The sequence below is a fragment of the Melozone crissalis genome, unplaced genomic scaffold, assembly GCF_028551555.1.
Source record: "Melozone crissalis strain CALT ecotype California unplaced genomic scaffold, PUWL_Pcris_2 ptg000034l_1, whole genome shotgun sequence".
In the NCBI taxonomy this organism is placed as follows: Eukaryota; Metazoa; Chordata; class Aves; order Passeriformes; family Passerellidae; genus Melozone; species Melozone crissalis.
This window is the reverse complement of record NW_026535812.1, coordinates 21,852,495-21,877,765: the sequence shown is the minus strand read 5'-3', so window position 1 is coordinate 21,877,765 and position 25,271 is coordinate 21,852,495. Positions and strand designations below refer to the sequence as shown.

At 47.0% G+C, this 25,271-nt stretch overlaps 1 protein-coding gene across 3 annotated transcripts in view; it reads right to left on the bottom strand.

The window, feature by feature from the left end:
* The window catches only part of TNIK (TRAF2 and NCK interacting kinase), a 146,202-nt gene that overhangs the window by 38,345 nt on the left and 82,586 nt on the right, over positions 1 to 25,271 (bottom strand). For all 3 annotated transcript variants that reach the window (XM_054283034.1, XM_054283035.1, XM_054283036.1), the window contains exons 5-12: positions 23,352 to 23,462; positions 20,913 to 21,003; positions 19,446 to 19,576; positions 16,125 to 16,179; positions 15,140 to 15,218; positions 11,046 to 11,221; positions 9,393 to 9,459; positions 7,789 to 7,993 (exon numbers count right to left, since the gene is read on the bottom strand). In XM_054283034.1, coding sequence (XP_054139009.1) covers positions 7,789 to 7,993; positions 9,393 to 9,459; positions 11,046 to 11,221; positions 15,140 to 15,218; positions 16,125 to 16,179; positions 19,446 to 19,576; positions 20,913 to 21,003; positions 23,352 to 23,462 — 915 coding nt within the window. The remainder of the gene's footprint in view (positions 1 to 7,788; positions 7,994 to 9,392; positions 9,460 to 11,045; positions 11,222 to 15,139; positions 15,219 to 16,124; positions 16,180 to 19,445; positions 19,577 to 20,912; positions 21,004 to 23,351; positions 23,463 to 25,271) is intronic.

Genomic DNA, 25,271 nt, shown 5'->3' with positions numbered 1-25,271 from the left:
CCCCACACACCTGCTTTTAACCCAGCCTAACTCCTCCAGCTGCCTGAACCATGCCAGGAGCAGGGGCTGGCAGCAGAGTGCTGCAGTGCTGCACAGGCTGCCGGCCAGGGCAGCCCCTCACTGCAGCACACATGCAGCACCGCATGCAGCATCGGCAGAGGGCACTCCAATGCCGGGACTGGCTCTGGAGCTGCCTGCCCTGACTCCATCATCCCCGTCATCCCCATCATCTCCCGGGTGCAGCCTCACACCAGCGCGGGAAGGTACCCACTGCAGCAGAATCCTGGCCCTTCTTTCCCCCTTTTTTTTCCCTGTATTTTTTCCTCTCCCTTGCCGACACACGGTGGCTGAGCAGTGCATGGCAATGTGTCACTGGAGAAGCTGGCACTGCCATGCATTCTCTAAACCGTGGGGAGGGCTGGAGCCAGCAGCTGAAGAGCTGGCTGAGCACTGCAGAGACCAAGATGCCTCCGTGTGAAACTGCTGCTCTGCAGGAACCTGCACTGCACAGACTGATTTAAAATCTGTATCTATCTGTAGATACCTATAGAGATACTGTATTTTCCTCCATATTCTATATATTTGTGTCTCTGTGGAGATACACATCCAAGGATATCTTTACAGACAGATGTCCATGGAGATAAATCTATCTACAGCTGTTGTAACAAACATTTAAAGAACCCAGCATTTCCATCAGGAGCCACTGCCTGTCCTGCTGCTGCCTCCTCACCCACAGGTAACATCCACATGGACTCCAATGATTTCCTTGAGCTGCAGCACAGCTTTAGTGCCACCTATAGCAATATTTATCAGAGCTGCTCCACTTGCCTCAGGGAAGGAAAAACTGCCTCCAACCTGAAATAACCTGCCAGCTGCAGACACCAGCGTGTCCCACGCCAGGCACAGACCCTGGCACTGCCCACGTGGGCAGGGAATGCCATGTGCTGCTCTGTGTGCACTCCTGTCCCCACTGGCAACAGGGGAAGTGGGCCTGGGTGCAGCTTTGGGAACTCTGCACTAAAAACTGCAGAGGGGTCACCACCAGGACACGGGCACTCTGCAGCATCCTGGTGATTTACTGGATTTCTTGGCCTCACCAGCGCTCCCTGACGTCCTTAGGTCATGGTCACTGCTCCCACGACCTCTGAAGCACACATCTTCAGACTAATGTGTTGAATAAATTACCCTGAGCTTCCAGTCCCAGTTGTGCCACACTGGTTTTGGGGTGGGTTTTAACAGCTGGCTTTTTTAGTTAAACTATGATGCTGCTGAATAAAGCACATAATGCTTGTGTAGGCTGGGCTTGGTTGGCAGGAGGCAAGGCCCTGAATGCCAAAGCTATTTCTTAAATAAAAATCACCCAAATGGGCTTCATTTCCAATGTGGTAGGTGAACAAATCCAAATCCTTCCAAACAAGGAGGCAAAAGCAATTTGCTTATCCTTCCTGGGTACCACATGCCCCAGTGAGCTTGCCCCACTTCTGGCCCCTTTCCTTCCAGGCAGCATCTCACCAGCAGCCTTCTAAAAGCCTATTTAGCCAGGAATGGGAACTGAGGCCCACAGGGAGCACTTTCCTTCAAAGCCAGGCCTGATGCTCTTTTGGATGCTCCAAGGCCCCCTGCACCCTGCTGCAGGCAGGCTCTTGGGGCTGAGGCTCTGAGCAGGATCCAACACACACATTTATGGAGAGCAGCAGTGCAGCACTGCCCTGCAGCTCCACAGCACATTTGTCAGGTCACATTATAAGCAGGTCATTTGTCACCATTGGTGGCATTAGCAGCACCTTCAGCTGAACACTGCAGCCCAGCAGAGCAGGGCTGAATCAGCTGCCTTCCCTGTGTGGCCCTGCTGCAGCAGCTGGCAAACATCTGGAGAGGAGCTGGCACTGCAGTGGGCAAAACCCCAGTCTCCCCAGTATCAGGATGATGTGGACCATTCCTCCATTTCTGAAGGATGATGTGGACCATTTTTGAAAGAGGGATTTGGATCAGGGAGATGCAGCTGAAAACAAGTGCATGTAGAAACAGAAAAAAAACCAAAAACCCCAACAAAAAAACCCAAAAACCCCCAAAAAACAAACAAACAAACAACCCAAACAAAACAAACAAAAAAGCCAAACAAACAAACACAAACAAAAACAACCAAAAAAAACCCCCAAAAAACCAAAGATTCAAAGATCTCTCTTTCCTTGCCTCCTTTTCTCCCTGTTTTCTGACCTCCCTCTCCCACTGCAAGAGCACACTTCCCACATTTCTCCAAGCCTGAAACTACTGTGTGTATTTACACTATCCAGATCCATTATTCATGCAAGGCAAGAGCACCAATTAATTAGGGCTGCATTTATATAACTCTGCAGGTAAAGCTATATGTAGCTGCTTGTAAGCCAGAGCGGGATCTTATTTGCACTGCACCAGATATGACAGGTTTTAAATATTGATGAGAGGAGACACACAAAGGCAAAACCTCTGGTGGGGAGGCCCTTGGAGGCCTGGCATGAAACAAGGACTTCAAAGAGCGAGCTCACTTTGCTAGATCAGACACATCCTGGGCTATGAGCAATGGGAGAGCTGCAGCTGCCCCTTGAACCCTGTGAGCTCAGAGAGGCACTGACACTTGCAAGAAGAAGCTCCTGGAAACCCTGGCTTGCTGCTCCCAAACACCAGCATGAGCCAGGAAAGAAGTGGAAGGGGAATTCCAAGCGACAAATGAAAACAAATATTCTAGGTGGCTGCGTTGTTGTGACAGGCTCATTTATCTGAGCCACCAGGGAAAGAGTGACTGTGGCTGGAACATCATCTTTTCTGACACACCAAGCACTGGAGCATGGAGAGGTGTTTCCCACTGGTAGAGAAACTGGGTCAGAACTCCCCACCACGGCAAGCAGGGATCTGATTTGCTCTGAACCACTGCAGAGCTTTTGCTCGGGATCACCACGAAGGGATGCCCCATGCAGGAGGAATCTCATGCTTCAGGAACTATGAGCCCTGCATGCTTCCTGACCAAAGAAAAAGGAGAGGCACATGAGGTTTAGCTCCTACCTGTACTACAGGAGCTGCTGTAACACAGTTCTCCCTGGAAATGGGTGCAGGAATACCTCTGCAGTGTCCCCATGGACCACACACCTATGAGGGGGTTGTCACCTTAGTGACAAGGTTCCTACAAGCTATGGGACAACTGCACAAGCAGAAGAAAATAACAAACCACCATTTTATATAACCTAAATTTACCTACAACTAACTGCTGAATTTTTTTTTTATTGCTTTATAAGAGCTTCCAGTCAATGGTGCTCTGCTGGTTAACATTTACAGGAGCTTCAGCAATTTTTTATCCCTTGAACATCCAGCTCTGTAAGTGCACTAACTGGAACGTCAGATGAAAACAGCAAGATGCTTAGATCTGCCTGGTACATTCCCTGTAACAATCTGACCTTCATTTTATACCTAGAATGGAGAAAAATCCACAATTTGGCAGAAAAATGAGGTTATGTAAAGCCCTCTCTGACTCCATCTGCCCACTGCTGCCAAGGGGTCTGCACAGAGATTTGTCTTGCAGGATCCCCAAAGCTCCTGACCCCAGGATGTGTAATTCCTACAGCTCAGCTGGAGTTTTGGTGGTTAAACCAGTGCATCAAGGCTCATTCTGTGCCAGCAACAAATGGAAGGCTGATTAGGGAACTATATATATCTAATATATGTATATATAGGGAAAAATTAAAATATATTCAAGCCTATTCACCCTTCTGCATGACACAAACATTTTCTGCAGTGCTGTTGGATCTATTGATATTTAATTTCCTAATTTGAGGGTTAGTTCTGGTGCACATTTTGAATTCATGAGATCAACTTTCTGTGCGAGGGAAAACAAAGCTGCAACTCTGCTCCCATGAAAGCCCCGGTTTCAAAGCTGGCTTGGGCATTTTTACTTCCACTGCAATTAAAGACAGCTGCAAATCTAAATCTCTTTGGCTGCCTGGAAGAAGATTCAGGCTCAGAGAAGGAAATTGGTCAGCTCCTGAAAAAGGAGACCCAAGTGTCCAACAGATGCAAGGAGACACGCAAAGGATGGCAGCAAGGTCTGCAGGGCTCCAAGAAGGCCATAAAGACCTTCCAGAAGACTTCCTCACTTGACTTTTTTTCTATATGCACTTGATGTTATTGTCAGATCAACATCAGGAGATGGTGGATTTCCCCAAAAAAGCCCTAACGTGGGAGGTGCTTTGTGAGAGGTTCAGAAATCCCCATTTAGGAAGATCAAGGTGACAGAAAAAATGTGATTCTTTCATTTTGAGACACGAGAAAGGGCAGGAGCTCTGCCCCTGCCAGTATTTAAAGACACTGGAAAACCACCAAACAAACCTCCTGAAGGTCTGCACTGATGGGGGAATGGGCCAGTTATCCCACTAAGGCCTTTCTCTTCAGCTCTTTTGCTGTTCATCTCCAGTACAAATTAACTCCAGGCATTTCTGAGCTTGGCATCCCTCTACATCAATCCCTTTGGAGCTGCATTTGGGCCCAAATGCCAACTCACTCCCTCAGCCTGGACACCTCCACGGCATCTTATGATGAGTAGGAGCTCTTTCTGTAAACACAGTAATATGTTTGGCAGCTTGAACAGGCTGACTTAGGAGACCCAAAAGCCACCAGCTCCAAGGGTTTATTTGTCCCGGCTGCTCTGCCGTGTTTTAAAGGTCAAATTTATTTTGAAAACACAGTAATCTGAGTCTTCCACTGGTCTGTTCCCCCAGAGATCTGCTGGTACCACTGCTGCCTGCTGGAGGCACACCCCATCTTAGTCAGACCATAAAGCAGCATGGAAGAAATCCTGCTCCCATTAACCAAAATAAATCCCTGGCCAAGAGTCATTGATGGAAGCTAGTGCAAAGCTGGTGTAGGAAAAAGCAGAGAGGCCCAACAGCAGCAGCCTGGCTGGAGCATCCCTCCAGAGCCATGTAGTGTGCTGGGAGCCTCAGGACAGCCACACCACACTCAGCACAACTGTGACAGCTGCTGGTGGCTGCCCATCAGAGGCTTCCCACCCCAAAATACCCAGCAAGAGCAAAGACCAAACTATATCCAAACTATATCCCTGCAGCAGCCATGAAACTTCATTTGCTAATCTCTGCCCTTGCAGATTTTCTGGTTTTGCGGATTCAGGGCACCTTGCAGCTGGCAAAGCCACAGCCAGCCATGCTGGGGAGCATCTGTCCCCACCACTGCCACAACCCACCACGTTTGCAACAGAAGGGCTGTGCCTCTTTCAAGGACTCCAGCTTTAATCCTCACCATAGCAACTCAGCTGCTCCTTGCTCGCCACGCAAACCGTGTCTAATAGAGAGCAGAGCTTGTTTTACTCTGGCTGGACGCAGGTGAGGCTAAACCTGGCCAGATGCACCTGAGGAAATGGGCACTTGAGAAGATGCTGGGACTATCACAGCTGCCAGCTGGCCCCAGCATCTGCTCTGATCCTGGCTGAGCCCGTGGGACAGATCACATCAAGGGGGCAGAGGATGCTCTTCAGCCACAGCCCCCTGCCCTTCCCCACTCCCCTGACATGGCAGGAGCTCCCAAACACCTCTTGGCCAGCTTTGCTCCAGCACATCCCCCTTTCACCTGAGGTCCAAAAGCTGTGAGGCAGCTGGGAAGAAGGCAGTGGGTGAAGAGCCCAACAGGGCTGTTCTGAGCCACTAGAAAAGGCATTGACTTTAAATCCTGGCTATGGTGGCATTAATTTTTAATGACCTGGGGACAGAAGGGAACTAGCAGAGCCCAGGGGACTGAGCACAGCCCAGCCCAGCAAGGCAGCAACTCTGTAGCTCAGGGCAGAGCTCTCCTGCTTAGCAAAGGGATTAGTCCTCCATTCAAAACCTGCCTGGGAAGCAGCAAAGAGAGAACAATTTTCTTTCTATGTGAAGAGAACATATTAATACAGCAGCAGGCATTGTATTCATTACAGGATTGCAGTTAATCTGGTGTCTGCTTTTATTCTGCTGTTGTTCTGCTCCTGTATTGCTTGCAGCAAGCAGGCTGAGACAAAGGCAGAACCAGGCTCCCTTACAGCAGTCCTCACAAACACCCACTGGGGCAGGGGATTTTGGGGTGCATCTGTGTGCAAACCTTGTCCTCTCCCAAAGCAGCTTGCCTACCCTGGGACGGGTGCAGGGCTCTAGCAAACCCTGACCTACAAATACTGAACACTCTGTGCTCTGACAGACCTACATATTTACCAGACTGAAAAAATGCTCTGCCTGGGATTTGCCTGTGTTGATTTTTGCCCTGGAGGGGCTCAGAGGAGCACCTCGAAGAGGGGCCATACCATCACCATCATCACCATCAGCTGCCTGAAATTCCTTCCTGTCTGTGCCCCTGGCCTGAGGCATTACCCAGTACAGATTAAGGGGGTGGATGCTCTAACACTCCATTTACTGCAAACCCTTTTATCAGACATATTGGTGACCTCTTGAGAAAGCTAGTTTAATGATCCTCAACATATGAACCCTTCAATGAGTCACTTGGCTGAGTTCAGAGCAAGGCAATGGGTGCCTTTTTGAAAAACCCCATCAAAAACCCCAAGAGATTGGGAAAAGCCCCATTATTTTTTGATGAATTTCTTCAATACAAGAACCAGGAGCTAAAACAAAAGCAAGCACTGCCTCCAGAGCACATGGCCAGGCTGAGCAGCTCAGGGACACCCAAAGTCACGAGGTCAAATCCTGCAGCTGGATTTTAAATGGGGTGGATAATTTTAAGACCAACTGCATTTGTGGCTGGTATGTAAAGACAAGGGTAATGAAATCTTATCCTTCAGGGCACATATGGATCATTGCACAAGTCAGGCAGGCATCTGCCCCTCCCCTGCAAGAGAAATTGTAATTGGCAGGGACTGTAAGACTGAAATTGAAATTATGGATTAAATAGGACACAAATGGCACATGGATCCAGGGACAGGGCAAATTGAGCTTTTCAGCTCCTTTTCCACTGTAACAGTCCACAGGAGCAAATAATGATAATGAACTTGACAGATGCTGGATTGCACACCTCGACTGAACACAGCTGCCACCCCAGTCATGGGCTAACTCTGTAGTTAGTAGTTCAATACTTCCAGGGACCCCTTTAGGTTTAGAATTCCAAGGATTTATTCATAGCAAACGAGTTCTATTACCTTCACAAAAGTTGGCAACACTTGGCTATGGTGTGGAGAGTGGCTGGAGGTGGCTACACCAAAAGGATGGGGCTTGACCATTGTGACAAAATGTTTGGGGTTACTGACTGGAGAGGTCAGCACTGACATTAAACCACCTGAGAACAGTTACAGGAATGTGCCCCTTGCTGACAGAGTGACAAAACTATCCTTTGTCCCCTCAAAAAGGAAAGAAGCTCAGAAGTTTCTCTCCTTGCTTAGGTGAAAAAGCCATTTCACAGGCTTAGGGGACTTCACCTCAAACTTAAGGACAGCTAATTGGACAGGAGCCAAAAAGTCAATTTACTAAAAACAGAAGCGAGCAAAGAAACTAATTGCTTTTGTGAGGTGTTTTACCAGGAGCAAGAACCTCTTGCACCTGGCTCGGTTTTTCTCTATTTGTTATTTTGCCTTTTATTAAACTTTTTTTCTTTACAACACTGCACCAGAAGCCATCCTGCTGATTTTATACCTCCAAAGGCGGCTGAGCTATCTTGGGTGAGTAATACACCTCCAACAACTCATGAGACCTGGCTCAAGGAGGCCAACAGACCTGCCACCAGAAATCCTGCTGCTCCACACCCGCAGCCAGCTCGGCCCTGGCCTGTTACCTCCTCCAGCCTCCTCCTCTGCTCCTTCTGCTCCTCGATGCGCTTCTGCCGCTCGGCCAGGAGCTGCCGCTTGTGCTCCTCGTTCTCGCGCTGCTGCTGCTCCAGCTGCTGCCGCCGCAGCGCCTCCGAGCGCTCCTTGTTGGCCAGCTGCAGCCGCAGGAAATCCCGCCGCAGCGTCGACTCCCCGGGCAGGTTCAGGATGGAGCTGCACGCAGGAGAAGCGTTAGAGAGCCCCTCCCTGCAGCCTTGAGCCTCTTGCACCTGTGTGGTTTCCCAGCGTGGACCCTCTCCCCTCCATCCCAACAGCATCCGAGCACCCGACAGAGCTTGGGCGTTGTGGGAATCCGCAAAAATAGAGGGTTTTGGGAAAGCTGCAAAAGGCTGGCTTTAGATACAGTAGAACTGTGATTAGAGCTAAGCAGCAGCTATGAGATAGGTCAGCAGAAAAATTATCTGAACTGTAGAAAAGATCTGTGAATTAACGCATAGAACAATGATCTGTGTATTAACGCTTGTCTAGAGTAGCCCTCTAAGCACAGAAAAGTTTATCTAGCAAGATATTAGGAAGGTTGAAGCTTAATAATGGAGCTCTGTGTGCTGTGTTTCAAGGCTTACAAGCAGGTATTGTATTCGAAATAAGCAAAGGTTTTAACCAAAGGTATGTGTGCTTATGGTGATTAAACAGAACTACTGTCAATGTGCTTTTGCTTTGTGTGATTGGTCAAAAAACTTATAAAGTAAGTTGTAACATCAAATTCTTAGTCTGCTGCCTGAGATGTGAGCTGCTGTCATCTTCCCATTGTCATAATCATGTAAAGAAACTAATGCTGAAAAATAAAAGAGCTCAAGGCACGTTCCACAGCAGCCCCGTGCCGTTCGTGATTTGTAAATAACCCCCTGCCAACGTCAGGGCAGCAGGGGTGAAGGGATGGGGACCTGCAAGGTGACAGAGCTTTGCTCATGGCTCATCGGTCATTTACTCACTGGGAATGGCAAGGTTTCCTTTACATTAAGTTTCTAACCAAAGCCTCTGGTGCTGCAGTGGCTGGCACGCACTATATTTAGCTGTGCACAAAGCACATTTAGCATGAATCACTGCCAGCTATTAAAATACTACATTATCTCAGAGAAATAATGGAATAACCTGATACTAATTACAACGGCTCTGAAAAATGTCAGCAAAGAAAGTTCCAGCCCCACGGTGCTTGCGGCAGCACCTGGGAGGTTTCATGGTGAAAAATTACATGGAAACAGGGAGTTAGTTACACTTGGATGTAAGGAACCATATTTTAAAGAATTTTTTAATTTCACCTCACATTTTTCCACATCTCAATATCCATATTCCCATGACAGCGCCATGTTGTGCTGCAGATCCCACAGGCAATGGGGTTTTTCTTCCCCAGCTTTTGGTTAAGGTGATCCAGAGCATCAGTTCATACCCATGCACCACCCGGCAGTGAGAATTCCCTCTGTTCTGCCAGGGAACAGGACTCTGTGCTCAGAATGTCCTTTTTCCATTTCCAGTTCATATGAGCCCATGATCCAAGCTGATTTTATGCACAGCTAAAGGGATGTAAGGGCACAAATGAAATGCTGATTCTTACCTTGGCTCTCCAGAGTCATTTTCCTCCTCCTCCTCCTCACTTCCACTGTACTCGTACTCTGTCTCATCTAGGAACAGAATTGCTCATCAGTGCCCTTTGCTGGACTCATTTGTTTTTCCAGTGGCTGAAAACCCCAGAGCTCTGAAGGCAGAACAGCCAGTTCTCTTTACCTTGCATAACCAAGAATAAGCAGCATTTCTGCTCTGCATTTTGTGCTTTTATGGGGGCCACAAGGGCAGGGAAGCACCAGCACAGTGGGCAACAGCCCTGACAATCACAGTCCCTTGATGTAAACATGGGGGTGTCCACAAAATAAGAATTTATCCCCATATGACAGTGAGTGACCTCCTTCTTCAGGATGGTTCTGCAGCAGGAGATGCACCACCAGCCATTGGAGCCACAGCCATAGGGAGGTGGGATTTAACCAAGGCTCTGAAGGCACCAGCTCCTCTTTCCCTAAACATATGCTCTTACTATGCAAATCCATGTAATTTCCAGGCACTGAAGATATCCACATAAAAGCTCACTGCAATGTTGTGTTACATACTGCAATTTCTGCTGGGATATCATCTTTATCGGATGAAGGGAATTATAGTCAAAGAAAGGCTTGCATTTATCCAATTACTCTCCATCTCTAGGGTCCAACCTTCATTTGCCAGACTAAACACATTTAATACTTCACTGGGATCCCATTTTATTGTTTTGATTGTAGTGAAATCTATTACAAGGGGCTGGAAGGTACGCATGAAAAATTAATTCCGCTACCAATAAGAAGAGAAATAGCAACATATTAATTTGCTAGATCCTACAAATGAGCTTTCAAATTAAAATTCAGTTCACAAGCAGCTGAATACTATAACAAGTTTCTTCTGCTATCTGATCTTTCTTGCAGAGGACTTTGATAGGGCCTGGAGAGTTCACTGAAAACATTCAGTTTAATGGGTTATTCCTAGTCAGCGGAATTGCTTTGGGGCAAGGGTCTTATCTGGATGTTGGTTTGCACAGCTCTGCTCATCGCTGGTGCTGCAGGGATGTCACGTAGATCAACACACTTGGCATGAAATATGTGAGCTGGGGAAAATTCAGCTTAGCAGCTTCACCCTCCCACACGCCAGCACGGATCTATGCAAACGTAAATTTTATACACACGCTTTAATGAATCAAGGCTTGGATGTTCCATGTGGAAATTACCACCTGGCCTAAAAAACGGCATCATTTTTCATTAGAAAAAAAAATATTTAAAAACACTGATTAACTCTAATGACAGTCACCTGTCTGCTTTGCATGAACACGCATTGTTTAATTACAGGTATTTATTTTCATTTCAATGACTGAGAGGAATCAAACCCAACAAAACAATCTGTCCCCAAAACCACATGAAGGCTTACACCTATAGAATTTAACGAGATTGCAAACAATCTCAGCCATCTGAGTAAGGGGAACTAGTACTGGGCAACCCAGTCCTTTTTGTCTTCCCTCTTTTACCCATAAGCTTCACCTGCCTGGACGTGCCCTGGTCTGCATTAGGGATCCCCAAGCACGTGGCAGAGGTCACAGATTGCCAAGGCAGGCATATCTGAGCACATGGCAGAGGTTAAGGATTGCTCAGACTGCTGCTTCTTCTCCAGAAGCACTCCTCTCTTGTCCACTGACCTTTCTCTCCTCGCTTCTTTTTAGTCCTGTCGATGTGGTCCTTGAGCTGGATGCGGACCTGCCTCTCGTTGGGCTGGTCCCGGATGAAGGGGTGCTTCATCAGCTGCTCCGTGGTTGGTCTCTGGCTGTGGTTCTTCACTAGGCAGCTCTCAATGAAGGACTGAAACTTCTTAGACCTGGTCAAGAACAGGGAAGGAAGGTACAGAAATAGTAGGTAAATATATTGAGTCTCGTGTTAGAAAGTTTGAGATGATTTTTCCCAGGTCTCGCTCGTTATCTCAGAAAGCTGGAAACCATCAGTATGACCAGAGAATCACCAAAGCAAGATGTCACCAATGGCACCCAAGAAGCAGCAAGGCAGTGCTCCTGCTCCCTCCCCTCTGAACCTGTGAAACTGCAGGTAGAAACGAGATATAACACACACAGATATGAGCACAGTGCCTGAGTGGATTGTTTCTCATATTTTATAACCCCAGGCAGTGTTTCAAGAGATGAATCTTTGTGAAGCTGAGTGGGACAAGCAAGGGTAATTTAATTTTTTTTTTAGATTTAAGTCTCAACATTGCAAGGCTTGGTAGACGTCAGACAACTTTTGGGTGATGCTGTTGCCTGCAGCCCTTCTCTGCTCTCTCAGCATCACAACCCATCAGGGCTGGGGGGCCAGCAAGCCCCAGAGCCCCTGATCCAACAGACTGGGACAGGGGGACTGGGAGACTGGAACTGGGACATGCTCTTCTGATAGAGATGGGAACAGAGCCCTGCCCTCCTCCCTGCCCACAAAGTCACATTCAATCTCAGCTAAAACGGTTTCAGCCAAATCTTTAATAAACAAATTTGTCCTAGTCTCAAGTGCTGCATATCCAAAGTTTTCCTGGAACTAATTTCACCACATTATAAACTCAAGAGAACAGGGATTTACAAGAAAGGAAAATGTTGACAGGTCACTGTAGTCTATGTTGCTTTAGCAAATAAGAAAATGAATATAAATTAATGTCAGAAGCCAACAGATACTACAGAATTGCATTAGAAGTAAAACAATAAGCTTTCAGGGATTTTACTTTTAAGCTGTCAGACTAAAAGTGATTTATCTTTCAAGTGCTAATCCATACAAATGGAGATGCAAAAATAAAATATGCTACTGGATCAAATTAAATCTTCCCTCCAGCTCTGCTTAATGAGCAAATCTCCCTTCCCCACCTTGCCTTGAGAAACACAGTGTATCAGTGTACCCAGAAGGCACAATCAATGTGATGCTCAAAAAAAACCCCACTTTTAAAATACGATTCTCCCTTGCTGGTGTGAAGCTGGAGAGACTCCATCCTGGATGTGTGGTCCAGAGCATGTGCAAATAGAATACAGGTGAAGCAGCTGAAAAATTATCCTCTTGGAATGATGGGATGGGGGTCTCAGTGCCCTGTGATGCCCTAAGACACCTGAGAGCTATGGACAGGGATTTCCCATCCATTTTCCAGCTCAGGCTGCTGCATTTCCCAAAATCTTCCTCTCTCTAAGCCAGCCTTTTCAGTGGCACAGCTCAGCCCCCACTGGAGCTGAGGACCAAGGGTTTCTCCCTGGCTCTGATCCAGGAGGATTCCACCACACATTTCATCCCCTCCCAGGCCCAGGGCAGCCCACCTTCCTGAAACACACACGTTCCTCCAGCTCCTGGGCTTTGTAAAGCTTAAATCAATGTTTGCAAAGCTTCTGCAGCTGCTTGGATGAAAAGTGGTACCACAGTGCAAATATCAGCTCATTAACAAAGAGGTTTCATGTCTTTTACAATGCAGGGCTAGAGAAGGTTTATGGGAACAAAATCACTAAAGTTTGAGTTCATTTTGCCTGCAACCAGGGGAAGAGGAAAATAAAGCTTCATTGCTGGCTGCCTTTAATTGGGAAAGAAAATGATACACCAAAGTCTTTAATTTCATTGGAACACAGCACTGCTTCAAAAGCTAGTTTGAGGATTTAGCAAGCAACAAAATTATTTTCCTCTCTGCAATTTTTAATTGAGGGCAGGCTCCCATGCCAGTGTTCTCTCTTGGCTTTCCGGACTTACCCTCAGAGGGGCTGGAGTCCCTTCACTACTTTCACATGCAAGGAAAAAGATGGTCTGCCCATGTAGTGTGCTTTTATTTATGTGCTGCTGTGCACAACAGCAAGGACAAACTCAAGTTGAACCTTTCTCCATTTTGCTTTGCTCTTGTGACATGTGCTTGTGAAAGCCCAAAAGCCTGGTCAAACATCTCCTCTCTTCCTGGGATGGGCCTGCAGAATTCCAGGATTCATCCCAGCAAAGCTCAAAAATCTCCAGCTGAGAAATGAGCCAAGGACAGCAAATCTGCCCAGTGCCACACTGAAAATGCTGCAAAAATTTGCTTTCAAGGAGCTGGTAGAGCTTTATCGGGATCCTTTGGAGCTTTCCCCTGCAATGACAGCTTGGAGGATGAACAGAGCTGTGAGCTACCTGAGGTGCACATGTCCCAGCTCTGAGGGACACCAGGGATGCCTGCTCGATCGTGGAAGGGGAGCAGAGGCCAGGTGAGCACCAAGCTGCTCTTGAAGCTGGAGTTTCATTACACTGTGGCTTCCCAGGAGATTTTCCATCAAAGCACCCAGGATGCCACCCCCGGCACAGCTCTGAGCAGACCCCACAGAACGTGCAAACCTGGCACAGCTGCCAGATGTGTGTGGCAAGGTGGTGCCCAGGGACATGCCACCTTGCAGGGTAAGGACTAAAATACAAGTTCCATCCCAGCTCCGTTTTTACCTTAAGGACATGGGGAAACATGCTGTTCAAAATCTGCTTTCATCAGCTCCCCTCTGCCTGGAGGCTGAGGGAGTCTTTGCTGAATAAACAGCACTTTTGTATGAAAAATAAACTCTCAAGTCTCACAATCCTCTTTGTGCTGTAGGAGTGAGGATAACAAAGGAGCAGACTGGTGATCTGGCAGAAAACAAGCACCTACACTATTTTCTCAGCTGACTAATTGTATCCTCAAAAGGTCATGCAAAGAGAGCAAGAATATCTGCCACCCTCTGCAGAGCCAGCTGGGAATGGTCCCTCTGCTCCTGGTTTGGTACTGGAGCAGCTGATCAGGCTGATCAACCTGAGATGCCTCCTGCCAAAGCCTGGGTGAGTTTTTAGGCTGGTCCCAAAAGCCCAACACCATGCATCCAAAGCAGAGAGCTTCAAGTCCCTCTCACTTCTCTGTCAGCAATAAAATATTTGCTGCTGCTGCTCCAATTGTCATCAGTACATACCATGGGCTCTTCTCCTTTTTATGGGTGTGCAATCAATAAGATATTAAGCATAATTTAAAGGATTAAGGCAAAGCTTCCCTCTGTGAGCTCAGCCCATCTGGGAACAGGGGGCAGTGCTGTCTCTCCAACATGTGGCAGATCTTTCCTGACTAAACCACTGCTGAACTGGGGCAGGAAAACAGCACAAACCAAAGACAAGTGTTTTTAAGGACTCCACTTCCATCAATACAGAACATACAGCAACAAAACAACATCTGGCTGGGCTTCAGGAATATTTTTCCTGTGGGTTTTTATTGGCATGCCTCACTTTCTTTCCTTTTTGGCTTTTTTTTTTTTTCCAAAACAGTGATGTCTCTTTTCCTGCAAAATTTTAAAATAAAGCCCAAACAAAGTACAAAGTACAAATCTCTGCATTCCTGGGCCTTCAAGATAAACCATCCTCTTTTTTTTCTTTGGCCTGGATACATGTTTCCACTTGAGAACGGAACCTGACTGGAATGAAACGGGAGCCAAGCAAAGTGTCATCAGACTTGAGGCTGCACAAACTGCCCAGGAAAAGCCAATTCTGCACTGTGAAATGGCAGGGTGAGGGTGCTGCTCTCTCTGCATGCCAAGGAAGGCCTCCATGCCATTGTGGATCCTCAGAACAAATTTCCTCTCCATGGAAGATCAAAACCCAAAGCTGCACTCAGCAGCGTGATGCTGGAGACCATCACCAACCCCCAAAACTAAATAAATAAATATCAACACCAGGTCCCCAGCATGCCCAGCTGCAGAAAAAGACTGCTCCAGCAATGTTTTTACAGTCCATAAAGATGGAGAAAGAAACTCACCACTTCTTTGATTTCAACCTCGGGGCCGGGTTGCGGGGGATGAGGAACAGGGCTCTCATGGGATGCATGTCACACAGAGCTGCAATTTGTAAAAACAGGCATTAAATACAGCACACACATCCAACTGGGAGATCCAACTGGGAGATCACAGCTTCCTCTGAGCCTGCCAGACCCTCATGGCAGGATGAGTGCAGCAACAGCCCCCCAGAGACACCCCCAGCCCTGGGTCTCAGGTGAGGGATGATGTCCCCATCCCAGGGCTGTGAGTTCAGAGTCTGATGTCCCCAACCAAGGCTGTGAGTTCAGGGTTTGGTGTCTCCATCCAAGGGCTCTGAGTTCAGGGTCTGGTGTCCCCATCCAAGGGCTCTGAGTTCAGGGTCTGGTATCCCCATCCAAGGGCTCTGAGTTCAGGGTCTGGTGTCCCCAACCAAGGGCTCTGAGTGTCCCCAGCACCACCAGGGTCACTGCAGGGGCTGGCTGGGGACATCTCTGCTCCTGCAGCTCCAGGTCCTCAGCACCTGCCAGGTGCTGACATCAGTGGGCCAGAGCATGGGACAGCCACACCATGTAGCCTGATGCTCTGCTTTATTGACTTCCGTTTTCCAGCAAGGACAGCCTGAGGACAACGCTGAAACCGTGGCAATGTGACCTGTGCAGCTGCACCCAGGTGTACCCAGTGTGTCACTACCAGTGCCACACCAGCTCTGAGGTGTTTTACCTGCTTCCAGTGCTCCACCCCTTCTTCATCTGTGTTTTATTTGAGGAAACCACATCCCAGAGTGCCCCAGGATGTATCAGGTGTCACACAGGTGCCTTTGCTCCCTGCCCACCCTGCCCCCTGGCAGCTTTGTCCCCATGGGTGCTCTGTGAGCTCCAGCTCAGCAATCCCAGGGAAATCTTTGGGGTGGTTTTACACCAGCTGAGCTCTGGCTGGTGCTCAACAAAGCCTTTACAACCCAGGGGTAAAGAACATTTCTGTACTCACGGGGAGCACCTTCGGCCATCTCGATGGCTGTTATCCCCAGAGACCACAGGTCACTCTGTGGAAGAAAGCAGAGGGACATTGCCAGTGCAAGGAGGAATGCACACATTTATTTACCCTTTCCCAAGCCTTGCTCAGCCCCGAGTCTCCTGAAGGATCAGAGCAGAGACAATGCACCTATTTGGGAAACTCTGATTTCATGCCTCTAACACTCTTCTTCCATCCTCTCCCTTGCCAGCAGGACCACCCAAATCCCCAGCTCCCTGCCCTCCAGTGCTCCTCCCCACCCCACCATCACTCCTGAGCTCTGGCTGCACCCCCAGCCCTGGCAATGAGCCCCAGGGATGGATTGGCTCTCCTGGCAGTGCAGGAGGCAGAGGCTGGATGTGCCCAGTGAGAGAAAATGAGCACAACCCATCTGCTGGACTGGGAACACGACTCAGACCAGTGCTGGTGCTCCCACCAACGCTGGAAGGGATGGACTCTGCCTTCCACCCTTTTCTACATCCAGCTTTGCCCTGCTTTCTGCCACGTCCCTGCAGTCCCACTTCGCTTTTCTCCTCTCCAGTTCAAGAGCTACTGTTTCTAAACTGCCTCAAGCCTCTAAACCCACCATTTAGTGAATAAATCCCAGACAGGTTGTTTTTCCCAGTACAGAGTCCCAAAAGCCCAGCCAGAGCTAGAGAGAGCTCCAGGAGCCACAAGCACCTTTTCACACACACCCTCCAGGAAAGGCAACTTGGATTTCCAATTCCAGGGCACTTTTCCTCATTTTTAGCTCAAGTTCTCCCTCAGCAAATGCTGTCCTTGTTACACATCTTTGCACCTGCTTAAAAATTCTCTCTCAAATCTTATTTTCAGCCCTTTCACAGCACAGTCTCATCCATTCTTTGTTTCTGGTCAGCTGGGATTTCTGCTGCATACTTAATTATCACAGTCTTTCCACATGATTCAGCACACATGACCCCTTCCCTCTGGGTTGCCACTGAACTCCTTCCAAATTCCTAATGTGTCTTTCCCTATTGAGGTGCCCAGTGTTATATGCAAGATGCCAAGTGATCTTAAAGCTGGAGGAACACAGAGAGGGATTATCATCTCTCTGAGTCTCCCAGAGAAAGCAGAAAGCTCAGCGGGAAGCACACATTTTATAATGATCTGGAATTCAGGATTTTTTTTTAATGTTTTTTTATTTTTAAGACTGAAAAGCCTTTCAGTCCATCCAGCAAAGGGATGCTGTGCTAATGTATTTGCATTGCCTTGACTTGGGAAGGGAAAGCAGGCTCCCTTCTCCTCCTCCTTTTGGTTCTAAGCTTATTGACAAGATATCTCTAAAGAAAAAAGGAAGACTGGCTGGGGAAAAAAACAACAAATAACCTCAACAACGGCGGGGGGGGGTTCTATTTGTTCTTTTTTAAAGTGGTTTATTTATGTGAGGAGGTATTTACTGCCTCCTTCCATAGATTACACAGCCATCTCTTTCTGGCTAAGAAAACAGTGAGATCAGAGGCTTTTTGTCCAAGAGATTAAGCCTGTGAGGATTGCTTTTCTCACCCTATAAATCTCATTTTTTTGCATTCAGTATTTTAAGCCAGTCAGCCAAACCTGAGAGCATCTGATTTGCATCCCTTTTAAAAGAAATAATTATCATTTACATCCTCCCCACCCTACTTCAAAGCAGGAGCATCAGGTGCAAGGCTGTGATCCGGGGTATGGACTAATGTCCAGCGGCTCCCACACCACCAGGAGCTCTGAAAGCACCCTGCAAGGAGCGTGTCAGCAGCAATCAGCTCCTGTTCCACGGCCCCAGCCACGGGAAAATGGCCAGAGCCAACTTCAGAGGCTCGCTGTGAGCATCTGATCCTCGGGGACAATAGAGGGATTCTGCTCCCGCAGCCTGTGCAGCAGCCCATGGCATATTAAGTGCCCCAGTTATTCTGGCAGGAGGAAAATCCTCAGGGATTTCAGAGGGTAGAAGTAGCCTATGAAGATATCAGTCCTTTTAAAAAGAAATAATGACAAAAAGCTGTGATTAATGAGAGCACTGCACAGGCAGCTGTTGGTGGAGAAGTGAGAGCGGCCAGTGCAGGGTGCAGCCCTGTCATGAAGCACTGCCCTCAGCAGAGCTGAGGAAATGCTTGTTGTAATTGCTTAATCAAAGAGTAATACGTAATTGGAGATTAAACTATTTCTACGTGTCCCCATCATTAACAATTTCTGTAACCCAGAGTCTGAACTCAGACTGGAGAGCTGCTCTCTGGAAAAGCCTCAGTTCAAAAGTTGACTGATGCACTTAAATGGCTGCAAGAGCAAAGCATCATTTGGCTTCTTTAAAATCATTCATTTCTCAAAAATTTCTCTGAATAATCAGTAATTGCAGCCAAAATTGTATCACAATGGTGGGCTGTGGCTCTGCTACATTGGAGTGTTCTACTTTTAGAAAGCAGCTCACACCAGAGGGTCTCAAAGTCCTTTTCAAACATCACCTCATGAAGTGACCTCTCAGCAAGCACATGAACAGAAGTACAGCAAGCTTCACATGTGCCTGAGCTTTCCCCCCAGGGTTCATGCCTCCTCTGGACACACTCAGTGGACCTTAGGAGGTTTGGAGCTGGAAATTCAAGTTCTGGGACACTTCAAAAAACCAAGGGACAAAAACCCGAGAGGTATTTCTACAGATGTGTGTCCAGAAACTTGTAGTAAGGCAGAAACAGGATAAACTATAATAGATAAACTATAATAAGCTCCCCCTGCTTTAAACATCAGACCTCACTGTAGTTTGAATGGGCAGGTGGGACTCCTAACCTTCCTGTGGATCTGCTGCATGGCACAGGGCTCTGTGCCACATTATAACTCAGCAGCGATGTTGTGCTGCCACTGATCCAAAAATAAAACTTCAAACAGGCTGGAGAGACATGTGAAAAGTAGGTCAGCCCCCTAAACGTCTGATTGTGTGGCAGCCTTCACATCTCCCTGTGAATATCAGCCTGCAGGCCAGAGGATGTGATTTTACCCTTTCTAAACCTGACCTGACTCCTCTCCAGAGTAAATAGAGCAAATACAGCTTGTTTGACTGGAGTATTTGAATACACAGCACCAAAAAGCAGAGTAGCAGGTAGGAAGCCTGAGTCTGACACTTTCTCCACACAGGGAAAGACTCCTCACAGTAAATTTGGATACGTGAGCAGCACAACCAAGATTCAGGCTGGACCTGAACTGGCATCCCAAAATCCCACAGCCAGAACGCAGGAGGAGCCTGTGCTGCCTGGCAATGTGTTGTTCAGTGCTGCAAAGGTTCCCTGAGCAGGGAGAGGCTGGTTTAGGTACCTTGAAGTCGTAGGTGGCATCGGGGTTCTCGTCGCAGGCGATGACCTCGGGGGCCATCCAGTAAGGCGTGCCAATGAAGGTGTTCCTCCTGCCCACAGTCCTGTCCAGCTGGGCACTGACACCAAAATCCACTGCAGCAGGGACACAGCAGGGCATGGCAAGGTCAGAGACAAACCTGAGCAATGCTCTGCTCCATGTAAAACATTGTGCTCACTCAGAACAGCTCTGCACAGCCAGGAAGGGGGGACGTGGCTGAAGACATTCCTGCTTGATCTCTGCTGGCATCAACAGAGGTTGGCCAAGGACAGACCTCATCATCTGATGTCCAGGTTTTGTACAAAACCCTGCGTCTTCTCCTCCTTGCCAGGAGGCAATGAAAAGAAATCACAGCTCCTCATACTAATGAGAAACAGGGTTAGCTACATGAATAAGCAGCAGCCTTTGTTCTGTGCTTGCTCATTTGAATTGAAGCCTGCCAAATACTGGTGGAAGCCTCATTTTTCTACCTAAATTCTCGCTGCAAATGGCAGAAATGCAAAAGACTTAAGGAGCTAAGGACCAAGGACAAAGGCCCATGAGAAATGTCAAGCAGAGAGCTGCAAAATGAAGCAAAAAATGATGAAATCAAACCAATGAGAGAAAACTCTATGGTCCACTAACTGCACTTTGCACAACACAATGGCTAGAGATTTGCCCTGGAGAATTTCCCCTTGGAGAGGAATCCTCACCAGCATAAAGCCCAACGGGCTGGTGGTGCCATCTGTTAAGCCAGGGGTTTATTCTGCTGTAGAGGGAGAGAGGAGGCATGGGAAAACCAGACTTGCACCACACCTGACCAGTGTGAGGGCTTTTCCATCGCCAACATAAATTAATTGTGCAAAGACAGCCTCAATAACATCGATATTGGACAAGTGAGGATGTGAGCACATCATCTACACTGATCTGCTGCCTTCCATATGATCCCCACACCAATGCCTGCTCCTCTCCAGGGTGACTAACAGTGCACAAAATTCAGAGTAGTTCTTGCAAATTAAACCCCGCCATCAGGTTAGCTTGGAAAAGGAGTCTGGATGATGTCATGCTAAATTGAAAATGGATTCTTCTCCAGGACACTGCTATGCAGCTGTGGGGGAACAGCCACTGACAACATCTGGCGGTGATCACTGGGCAATTTTCAATCCAGGGCATGAAAAATTGGTGTTGGTTGCTTAACCTGTACCTGGTGGCAGAGCTGTCTGAGCAGAAACACCACTGCAGGTGCATCTCTGCAAGATGGCCATCAACCCTGGCAGTGTGAGGCACAGCACTTGGTCAACACCCAAAGTCATGCATCAAAGCCAACATAACAAAGCCCAGAGAGGAGCTCTTGGTACCCATCCTCTTTCTTCAGGTCATGTAGAAGCCAGTTTGGCTGATTCTCCCCAGCCAGCCCACCTGCAGTTTCCAGGAGCTCTAACCCACTCTTACCTAGTTTCACTTCTGCATTTTCTGTCAGCAACACATTCTGTCCCTTGATGTCTCGGTGAATTACTTTGTGCTGGTGTAGATGACTCAAGCCCTGGAGAATTCAGAGAAAGGTTAGAGGAACCCAAGTTCAAAGTATGTTATTTTCTGACATTCCTCCTCAGCCAATTATGCTCCAGAAATGAAAGGTTCACAGTTGGAGTTAGGCACTTGAGAATGCTTTTGTTTATCAAATGCTCCAAACACTGTCCCATGTCCCATGCTGGGAGGACAGGCCTGGCGAGGAGCCTGCCCATTCTGTGGGGTTTTAACCCAATTTTTCCCATTCCAGCAGGAACCTGTAATAACCCAAATTCTTCTGTCACTCCAGACATGATTTCCCCCATGTGCTCCCTTGCCTCAGGGAACCATTTCTGTGGCAGAAATAATAGAATGGGTTTGCCTCCTTTCTCCATTTCCATCGTCCAGAAACTGAAGAAAACAATTCTCTTGTTCTATCGGTCCAATAAACTGGATTTCAGCACACTGAGAAACTTGCATTAAAAAAGCTACCATGCAAATACAAATATTATAACTTGCACATATCCCTAATAGAGATATAGCTCAAGTGAAAAGCCTGTCTCAAAGGTTAAGGTAAACTAGCTTTGCTGTTGTGCTGGTTTATTAGCTCATTAATTTCTTTTTGCAACCCACATTTTTATTTCATTCATTTACTATTTCAGTTTTAAAGCAAAATCCACCCAGATTGCCAGCTTAGGAAAAATATGGATTACTTCAAAAACTAATTTTGCACTACGTTTGCATTTCACATTAAACATTCACATTTGAGGAAGAAAAAGATTTCTGCTATCGTTTCTGGTAGTTATTAGTCATTTTATGCTCATTACCTTGGGAAAACTGTGGAACAGATTATATCTGTATAGGAGACCTTTTTTTTAGCCATATTATACTTGATTACAGGCACCTTTCAGCATTTGAGGCAAAACAAAACTTCCACAGGATTTCAATAAATCCTTTAACAACGTGGGATTGAGCCTTGTGTTAGAATTCCAACTGTCCATCACTGTCTGAACCAAGGCTGAGCCACGTTCTGCAGGGTGAAGCTGGGAGCCTTTCCTCACCCCACACCCCACAGAGGTCACCCACCACCACCCCAATGTGTGGCCAAAATGCAGTAGGTGACACCCAATGCTGGCCTTGGGACACGAGTCAGAGGCTGGCTTTTGACTCACTGCCAGGACTATTTTAAGGAACAGGCTCATGGAGTTCATACACAGGACTATTTTAAGGAACAGGCTCATGGAGTTCATACACCAAAAATAAGCCCATGTAACTGTGCCCTCCTGGCACTGAAAGCAGTGTCCATGCAAAAGCTGATGAGTTACAGCACCAACACCTCCTGCACATCACTGTGGTGTGGGCAGTGGCACTCAGGGTCAATGCAGAAATGCTGTGTCACCTCTGGACGCCCATGGCAGCCTCAGTGCCAGGCACATCCATTTGGAGTGGTCATTCTGCCTCATTTTCATTCATAGAATCAAACAATTATTTAGGTTGGAAAAGACCTTTAACATTACAGAGCCCAACCATAACCCTGAGAGCTGCCAAGGCCACCACAAAACCATGTCCCTAAGTGGCAGAACCACTCTTTTAAATCCCCCCAGGGATGGGGATCCATCCTTCCCTGGACAGCCTGTTCCAGTGCTTAACAACCCCTCTGATGAAGAAATTTTTCCTAAATTTCCCCTAGTGTGACTTGAGGCCTTTTCCTCTCATCCTATCACTTGATAGCTCTTGTGCAGATTTCCTTGACATGCTAAATATTCCTGTTTCCTCTTGAACAAGTCTTTGGCTCACAGAGCAATAGATTTTAATGTCAGGCACCCACTGCAACACCATCCTCTAAGCTCAGCAATGCAAAATGCAGGAAAGTCTTTGCTGAAGCTGCCAGTTCCCAGTACATGAAACTCTGGCATGGCCCATTTTAAGACATCTCAGTCAAACATTTATACTGTGAGTATAAAAGCTGCAGCATCCTCATTAAAATCAGACATGTGGATTTAATAAAACATAGGATGCTTTTTCATCATGAAGATTCTTCTTTCCACAGACTTTATTAGTCCTCACCTTTCTGCTAACTAAAAACGTAATTCAAACGTAAATAAATCTTTGCCCTTTAAATACTAATAGGAGATTATACTTTTGTTGAAGGAAAAAGAGGGTTAAAATTCAGGCAACTAACAGAGCTAAAGGGCATTAAGCAGGGCTTATTTATTATGCATCATACAGGCACATGAATCATTCACGCCTGCTGGCAGCGCAGAGGCTCCAGCCCATGGCAGCACAGCATCCACAAAATCTGCGGAGCCAAAGGCTTCCTGTGTCCCCTGAGCCCTCAACTGCCACGTGCCCAACAACACCCAGCTCCCCCTGGACACGTACCCGCAAAATCTCTCTGCAGATGTAGGCAATCCACTCCTCCTTCAAGGTGTTGCCCTTGGTGTTCTTGATGAGGTCGGTGACGGAGCCCGCGCCGCAGAACTCCATCACCAGCTGCAGAGGGAACAGGAATGGCATTAATGACATAAATGTTGTGCAGTGACACCAGCAGCAGCATCCTGACACTGGCTCTGCTTCTGTGGGGACCCCATGGTGCTAACAGAGCCATTGGAACATCATCCTGGACCTATCAGCTTGCAATCCATTTGTTCGAAAATAAAACAGTAAAAGGCTTGAAAGGCTTGAGAGGCTTGTGGCCCTCCAGAAGACTGGAAGCAAGAAACAGGAATCAGTCCAGTGCTGAAAATCAGTGGAGAAGATCAGAATCTCAAACCCTACCCCTACATGCCCTACTTTATACTTCTGATCAATGTTTAGTATCAACAGCAATAAAACAAAACTCTGCCTCTTGCATGCAAGTTCTTCAAACCTGAAAATACAAAGGCACCGAGGCAGATATTTGAAAGCTTCCTATGATTTAGGAACCAGGTGTACTTTTCAATTTTTATTTTTTATTTGACCAGACAAACTTTGGTTGTGACCATGTTTTTGAGCAGGAAACCTCCTTTGAGGGGAAGGTTACCAAGCAGTGTTAGACTTCCCAGGAGAGAGCTGCTGTCCTCCTGCTCAGGCTGGTTCCACCATGACTGGCCACTTGTACCACTTCCAAAATTTTAGAACATCAAATACAGAAATGTAATGATCTAACCCTGCCCAAACTTAATCTTGTCATTGAACGACTGCGAAATAAACATTACAAAAATAGCACGGGATGTGAGTCTGCCTCCCTGGGATTTCGCAGACCCCAGCGTGTGCAGGAGCCATCAGCGTGCTCCAGAAAGTGAGCACAGCCCCTGTGTGCAGCAAGCCTCCTCCAAGGCCTGGGCAAGTCCTTCCTCTCAGATGTGAAACCATGTTTTCCAATCAGATCTGCTTCCTACTTGAAGACATTCCCTTGCCAGATTCCTCAATGTGCATGTTTCAAGTTTCTTATCACATGAGGCTTACATGGCATTTAACGTTCTCCAAGCAAGTGACATCATGATTAAAAGCACAGGCCAAGAAGAGAATTAAAACAGCAGAAGGGTTACTCCTGACCAAACTGCACAAATGCAGTGATTTAGGACTATCATAAATTATAATGATCATAAAATCCAGACACAGGACTGCCATAAACCTTCAGGCTAAATAAAATACTTGAGCAGACTATACCTTACTTGGCTTTGACCAAGGACAGATAAGCACCAGAGAGGGAGAAGAACAATGAAGTTACTACCACACTATCAATTTATGAAACTAGGGGTATGTTTAGGCTGGAAACCAACAGTCTTACAGGAGAAAAATTAAAATGAGCAGAAGTTCTTGCTGATTTTAGGACAGAGCTTAATACACTCAGAAAAGGCTTCAAAGGGCTCTTAGATACTAAAATACTTTCTCAGGAATCTCATAGCTCTGGGTGAGTGCTTTGCCCTCACACACCTGCATCATTATCAATTTTCTTATGGGATGAAACCATGATGGAGTAAGACAATAAACTGGAAACGCATATTGAATTTATAGTAACCATAATTAAAACTATCATGAAGATGGGCTAAAGGTAAGATCATCTTCTGAAATTTAATTTGCAAGGACATTTATTGAAGAAGTATATTTAAATACAGTTCATTTAGCATTTACTTAGCTCTTCATACCAGAGTGACAGCAAACTTCATAAGCAAGGCAAATTCAGAAGCTGCAGCTGTAAATCTCTGTGTCCTGCTGTCTCATGAATTTTTTGTTTAAAGAGCCTTTTCAGTTTTCAAATCAACCACTACTTACTCAGTTTGGGAATGGCAAGACCTCTGTTCCAATCACTGCTGTGTA